The sequence below is a fragment of the Stegastes partitus genome, unplaced genomic scaffold (assembly GCF_000690725.1).
Source record: "Stegastes partitus isolate 25-593 unplaced genomic scaffold, Stegastes_partitus-1.0.2 Scaffold256, whole genome shotgun sequence".
NCBI lineage: Eukaryota > Metazoa > Chordata > Actinopteri > Pomacentridae > Stegastes > Stegastes partitus.
Window position 1 is genome coordinate 17,375 of NW_007577987.1, and position 7,430 is coordinate 24,804.

Consider the following 7,430-nt stretch of genomic DNA (forward strand, 5'->3'; position numbering starts at 1 on the left):
TTACCAGGGATGTCCCATATCCTGAAGTACAATGTACAGTGTGTTTTTGTTTTTTTTGTCACCAACTGTATGTGTGTGACGTGTTTCGTGTGCTGAGCGATCATAAAGGACTGAGAAGAGGTTCCAGGTGAGGCAGGCATCTTGCCTCATGACAGGGGGCGCTCTGATCCCAGACATTCTTCTTGTGACTCCAAGCTCAGTGCAATCTACAATGAGCAAGTCTGACGGAAGATAAGCAGAGTTTTAAAAAATTGTTTTCAGAGTAACATGTTTTTGTCGAGAAGGAGCGGTACATGGACTTCATGTAGAAGTAAAGGTAAGACCACAATAACTTTTTTTTTTTTTTTTTAAAGGAAATGTGCGTTTTGTGGGCTTCAGCTTATATATATGTTTTCTACTGCACTACACCTCCTGGCCGCTGGGGGGCGCTGGCTAAATCCCTGCCGCCTTTGGGCCTGTTTACTTCCGGGGCGTCCGTCGTTGGTTTGTAGCGGTGGAGCGGTGGTAATGTTGTTGCATGTGTGAGATTTTGTCCAGGGAGACGAAGCTTTTATCACTGAAAACACCTGAATTTCTTCATCTGCGTTACAACACCAGTATTTACCGCCACAATGACTGAGGTAAGACGATGGTTCAAGTCTTTTTTTTATCTTTTTTTTCTCCCGCTCAGCTGCTGAACACTATCGGGCCAGGCTAATTACTGGAACGACATAGGTTTACCTTTTTTTTTTGTTTGTATGTTTGACATTAAATATTAAATTGCTGTCTTTTTACGAATTAAATGCCACTTTTTAAAATGAACTGTTCTCTTTTACAGGATGTCCAGAAGCACTCAGTCCACACTCTGGTCTTCAGGTCTCTCAAAAGGACTCATGACATGTTTGTGTCCGACCACGCCAAGTCCATCGCACTGGATGATGAAAGGTAACTCACATTAATAACGAAGCTTTTTATCCCATGTATTTACAAATACATGAAAGGATCCACAGCTCCTGGTGTTCAGCATTTATCTAGATCAGCTTTAGCTTAGGTGTTGCCGTGTTAGCTGTAGGTTACGTTGTGTGGTCAGAAGCCGTGAAAATGTCTGTGTTTCTGGTTTCATGACTAAAAGCTTCCTTAATAGGCTAGAAAAGCATGTCCAGTAGCTGATCGGAGGTTTTAAGTTATCCAGTAAAGCAGAATGAGCATTCAAAATAACTTAGTCAGCACTCTCTGGACTTTAATGTACATTTATTTGTAATTTATGACCAAATGATGAGCCTGTAACTGTGCCTGTCCATAAATAAGGAAAGTATTGAACGTTGACATACATTCATTTGCCAGTTTCTTTGGTACATTTTGCTGTTGCACTCTTACCATGAATTGTACAAAGGTGATGATGTTAGGGTTATGATTGAACTAACTGATCACTTCATAGGCTGTTTGTGATGCTATGGAGGGATTTTTTTTGCTGACAAGGGATGCATGATATTGAAGAACATTGCAGTTTTCTATTTTCCTGCTATATGTATTGCAATATGAAAAAAATGTGGATAGCTTGAGTATAACTTGGCAACAAAACCCTGCAGCCTTCCCTGTGTTAGCTGCATTGTCTGTGTTATACGGACTGGCATCGAGACTTCTCTCTCCTCTGTTGTGATGTCCCCACTTGTATGGACTTAACGCAGAAATGCCGCTTGCAAATAGCAACTCATTCAGTTGTTAGTCCATTAATTGATACAACCACCACAACATGGCCCGAGGTCGATAGCTGGACTCTTCTCCTCTGTGGTTCCCCGGTGGTGGAACGAGTTACCAAACTCTGTTCAATCTGCTGACTCCCTCTTAGTCTTTAAGAAAAGACTAAAGACCCAGCTCTTCACTGAACACCTTTGCACTTGACTGCCCAAGAACAAACAAATATAAAACAAACAAACAAACAAACAAGAAAAGAAAATTACCTCCCACACAGCCTGCTATTGGCATCAACGCCCTATCACACTTGAATTTGTTCTATGGCACTTATCTAGATTGTTTTCTCCTGACTAGATCCTTGCTTGTGTTGTATCTGCTCTCAGATGTACGTCTCTTTGGATAAAAGCGTCTGCCAAATGAAATTGTAGAATTGTATTATATCAGTGATTTCTGGCTGTCATTGAGATCTTTTCTCATGTTGTGTATTACTGGAAAAATCATCCAAAATAGATTTTTGCCTTGGATTGCATTCAGATCTGGCTTAGCTGTCATCATACAGAGTTTTGGGGTCCTGGTCTAAATAGTTAAATTACTCCTGTTGTTGCGTGTGGTGGCAACAAATACAGACAGAACACCTGTTTTTGGTCAACATCGTCCTTTCTGTGGCTACAACATTTCCATAGAACAGATTTTGCTTTTCAGATCTCATAAATCCGGATATTCGGTTTCAGCCCTGTATATAACAAGAACTGTTTTCATTTTTTTGTTTTGTTTTGTAGAAAACAACATGATCAGATCATTATTGTATGATGCTCAGTCACCTGGTTAGTACATAATGGGTTTTGAAAGAGAAATACATCATTGTCTCTTGTATTTTCAGCCATAAGGTTAAGATGGGTGTGAAACTGAGAACAGAGTACGATGCAGTTTTACACATGCCCGTCCTGAAGGAAGGCAAAGACCGAGTCTCACAGCTTCCAGGCAGCATGCAAGGCCACCAAGGCTACGCACAGCCAGGTGAGGAGGAAACCAACACTGCACGTCAGCTTAAGTTTGTTAACAAGTTGTTAAGTTTGTTGAATTAAAAATATAAGGGAAAAGCAAAAAGTGTGTCTGTATGCTTCCAGTGTTAAGAATGTCTTCTAGTTCAATTAGACTCATTTTAAGACAGACTCTGTGTTTTCCTGAGTACTTCGGTTCCAAGATGTCTTGTTTGGGGTGTTTATTTTTTTCTAATATGTTTTAGGTGAAGACCCGGAATACCTGATCACCGGGACACATGCGTACCCCTCTGGACCTGGTAATTATTGTTATTCGGCCGATCCTGTGATTGATTGTAGCCGTTATCGGCGAACTGCATCAGCATTATTCATTATCATCAGTGCTGACACCAGTAACTCTGACTCAACAGGACTGGCATTGACTGCTGACACAAAGCTGCACAGAAATCCCAGTGAGGGAGGAGTGCACTCCATGGCGTTGGCTTTACCACCCTCACAAGCGCGGTAAACTTGTCCCTACATGGTTTAAAAGTTGATGAAGTTATTGGTAATACTTTGGCATAAACGCATGAGACAAAGTGAAAGATACAACGGATTCATGTGTAAATCACGTCTGCTCTGTTGTGCAATTTTAGGCAGGAAGCCAGTCGCACTGCAGCCAGTGTTGCTGACATCCATCGACACGCAGGAGGAGCAGAGCGAGCACACCCTCAGTCATCTGTAGTGGTAGGCCACAGTGTCATTTCACATAAAACTGACCTGATAACTTGGTTATCTTTGTGACTCACATGGAAGAAATGCAGAGCTGACTATTAAAGTGTTTATTCTAGTCACTCATGGAGGGAGGTGGGACCAGAAATTCGGCGCTCATGAGGAGAGCACCAACAATGCCTAAACCCCAGTGGCATCCACCATGGAAACTGTTTCGGGTAACGCATCATTTAACTTTTCCAAAGTTGCACAGGAGGGACGCATCTGGGATGTGCCTGGTGTTTTTTTTAAATGTTGTATGTTTTGTCTGATAGGTCATCAGTGGTCACCTCGGCTGGGTGAGGTCCATCGCTGTGGAGCCTGGGAATCAGTGGTTTGTCACAGGATCCGCTGATAGAACTATAAAGGTGAGTCAAGCTAAGAGATGACAAACAAATTCTATCTCAATTATCTCTTGGATTAAATATTTTGTGTATATAATGTCAAAAGTATTTAGAAGCATTAACCTCTGATGTTCTTGATGTATGTTTGATATTTATACAGTTAACTGGTTGTCAAAACCAAAACACCATAAACTATGAGCATGAAAGCTCATTTTTGATTCTGGAAACAGTAGTTTGACAAAATAATCTCAATTTAGGGTGCACTTTTTTTTTTTTTTTATCTCCAAAGCTTTATGCTGCATCTTATGGTCTTCATCAGCAAATTGAAGTTGGATCCCCTGACATGGATTAATGTCAGTCTGTTCACATGATGGCAACTTTAAGTCACTGACTGACTTCTCTTGATGTCACCTTTATGTGATCCATTTAAATCCATTTAGTCCACTGTATTCTGTGTAGATTTACACATACCAGAGTGGTTGATAGCAGCATTAACACACTGCTGTTAACAGCTACACATACAGTTTGTTTTGGATTGTCAAGTAAGAGCAAAAGTTGCTTTTTCTTCATCTACAGCTGTAACTTTCACCTCATGGTGGCACTCTGGATAGACCGTTTCTGAGAATGTTGTGTAATGATCCTCAGGTGACTTGAAGTCTGTTTGTTTTGACAGATCTGGGACTTGGCCAGCGGAAAACTGAAACTCTCTCTGACCGGACACATCAGTACAGTACGTGGTGTGGCAGTCAGCAACCGCAGCCCTTACCTCTTCTCCTGTGGAGAAGACAAGCAAGTCAAATGCTGGGATCTGGAGTACAACAAGGTACGTTATTAACACGAGTTTGCAGGCAAGTGGAGGTTCCTGGGAGGGATTCTTTTAAACTGAAGTAAAATCAAACATCTGTAGTTTAGAGTACAGCATTATTTTTTCAGTCGTAGTATTTTGGAAGTCTCTTTACAGCTACAGTGTGTGTTTTAGGTCATCAGGCACTACCACGGGCATCTCAGTGCCGTGTATGATTTGGATCTACATCCAACCATCGATGTGCTGGTGACGTGCAGCAGAGATGCCACAGCAAGGGTAAGCTCATACTGTCCATGTCGAATGTACAGATGTCAACATAAGTCCGCTTGGCAGGGTGAGGGGTCACATTTTTATAATTTTGTCCAGTTTGAAATCCACTGCTGTTGATGAATTATCCAAAACATTTGAATTAAGGTCACAAGGATTCAAAAATAACCTGTTAGTCAGAAAGAGTTTTTCTGAAGATTCTGATTGCACGGTAGTCTAAACAAACCACATTACAATTAACAATTTCTTTGATAAGCGTTAGGTTTGGACTGCTCACAGCCATAATTTACATTCTGTGGCCTCCAGACTGTGGTTGTGCCTTTGGCTCTGTGTTATATCAGGCTTCTGGCTATCAGCATCTGCACCTCACACCCATACAATTCTCAGAGAATAGGAGTTAAATAATGGAAATGTGGTGTTGTCTTTAACCAAGTAGTTGGTGTGTTTTAGTTTAATCTCGTCAAGTAATAAGGATGTATACTGTGGGTTACTTAGAGGGACCGGCTGTCTGCCAGAGGACTGTATTTGTATATGATATGCCAGTAACTGAGTTCCTGCTGGGTTAAATAGTTAGACAAGCTGGTTTTCCTCCCTGTTCTTATAGGTGTGGGACATCAGGACCAAAGCCAATGTGCACACACTAACCGGTCACACCAACACTGTAGCCACAGTGAGATGTCAGGCAGCAGAACCACAGATCATCACTGGTAAATATATTTTACTCTCATAACTGGATGCAGTCCCTCAACAGGACAGTGTTTACTGTGAAGTTCTAGCCTGTTAGTTGTGTTTCTACCATTAATCCCTGACTGATATGTGATTTCTTTTTGTAGGCAGTCACGATTCAACCATCAGGCTGTGGGATCTGATTGCTGGGAAAACCAGAGCGACTCTGACGAACCACAAGAAGTCTGTCCGAACTCTGGTGCTGCACCCCAGACAGTAAGTGTTGTTTCATCAGGTAGTGTTGAGCTGGGGGCAGAACTGTTTTCAGGGAACAGAAAAGTTTTAACTGCAGTAGAAATAATGCAAAATAAAGAATTTTTAATGCCACTGAGAACCAAATGTAATTCTTTTTAATGCTATTTAAGGCCTTGATTTTCGCACAATCAATTTAATGACTATTGATGCTTTTTAACGCCCTGCGGAAACCCTGAGTAAAGTATTTATCAGAAACAGGACTATATCTGAGCGCAAGGATTATATCGAAACAAATAAAAAGTTGGTTAAAATTCATAAGATGTTGATATGATTATGATCCTCTGTGGTTTCCAGATACACATTTGCTTCTGGATCTGCTGATAACATCAAGCAGTGGATGTTTCCAGATGGCAACTTCATCCAGAACCTGTCGGGGCACAACGCCATCATCAACACTCTGGCTGTTAACTCTGATGGCGTGCTGGTGTCTGGAGGTAGGAACGCCTGTTTTCTCCATCGTGTCTGTTGAGGTTAATGTTACCTCTGCTGATGACAGCATGGCTTAGAAGCATATCGAGCTCAGAGTTGGCATTCATTACTCATATTACGTCTCCACTCTGTAGCTGACAACGGAACCATCCACATGTGGGACTGGAGGACAGGCTACAACTTCCAGAGAATTCATGCAGCTGTTCAGCCTGGATCTCTGGACAGCGAGTCAGGAATCTTTTCCTGCGTGTTCGACCACTCAGAAAGCCGACTGATCACCACGGAGGCTGACAAGACCATTAAAGTTTACAAAGAGGATGACACTGCCGTAAGTTCAACTATCACATTTAAAGTGAGTTTCTTTATCAGGAACCAGAAGGATCACTGACTGTTTTCTTTCTTACAGACCGAAGAAAGTCACCCAGTCAACTGGAAACCAGAAATCCTCAAGAGAAAAAGATTCTGAAGATTTTTTTATTATTGTTTTTTTCTGTTGTCACAGTACCCGTTTTAAATTTCATTTCTACCAACTTCTGTTGTAGCTGTACGCAGCAGGTTTTGTTTGCTAGTGCTTTCTTTATGAAGCAAACTTTCCCTCAACTAATGCGACTTTGACAAAAGCACCCACATATTGTTTGCCTCTTCATTGTATGATGTCAGTCCCATAAAGCTGCCGTTCTGGACTGCCAAGAACCTGACAGAGCGTTTGTGCTCGATGATGACAGCTCCTCTGGTTCTGGTCCATCTGGTCTACTAGCAGAAGCCCCTCTTCATTTTGAGAAGGACAGCGTTCACAGTGGACCTGGTTGCTGTTGGAATCAAACGCTGCAGCAGCAGAGACAACGTGTGTCAAAATTGTTTCCAAAAAATTGTTTTGTATTGACTCAACAGAATTGCCAGCTGTACAGACGTGGGAACAGACTTGTTTCTGGCCTGGAATGTGAAGTTTATTTTGCTCCATTTTAATAAAGACCACATTTTTCACATACTTGCTTTTGTTCAGTAACTTCCCGAGGTATCTGTTGGTGACGACGCTCCGGTAGAACCTACAGCCGTTATCCTTCATCTCCTCCCAGTAACACTGATTTTCAGACGTGTCATTGAGCTCCACTGTGTTTCTCTAAACTAGTCATTTTGTCCCAGTGGTCCGAGTTAAACTGGATAGTTGAACAGTTTTTA

At 41.7% G+C, this 7,430-nt stretch overlaps 1 protein-coding gene across 1 annotated transcript; it reads left to right on the forward strand.

Moving 5' to 3' along the window:
• Window positions 1–477: 477 nt before the first annotated feature.
• plrg1 (pleiotropic regulator 1) lies at window positions 478–7,239 on the forward strand. The gene is made up of 15 exons (XM_008282067.1): window positions 478–620; window positions 818–924; window positions 2,555–2,691; window positions 2,921–2,974; window positions 3,086–3,179; window positions 3,311–3,401; window positions 3,506–3,604; window positions 3,701–3,793; window positions 4,443–4,592; window positions 4,749–4,850; window positions 5,446–5,548; window positions 5,675–5,783; window positions 6,117–6,256; window positions 6,386–6,579; window positions 6,658–7,239. The coding sequence occupies exons 1-15, from the start codon at window positions 612–614 to the stop codon at window positions 6,715–6,717; spliced, it is 1,542 nt and encodes a 513-aa protein (XP_008280289.1). The 5' UTR covers window positions 478–611; the 3' UTR covers window positions 6,718–7,239.
• Window positions 7,240–7,430: the final 191 nt, after the last annotated feature.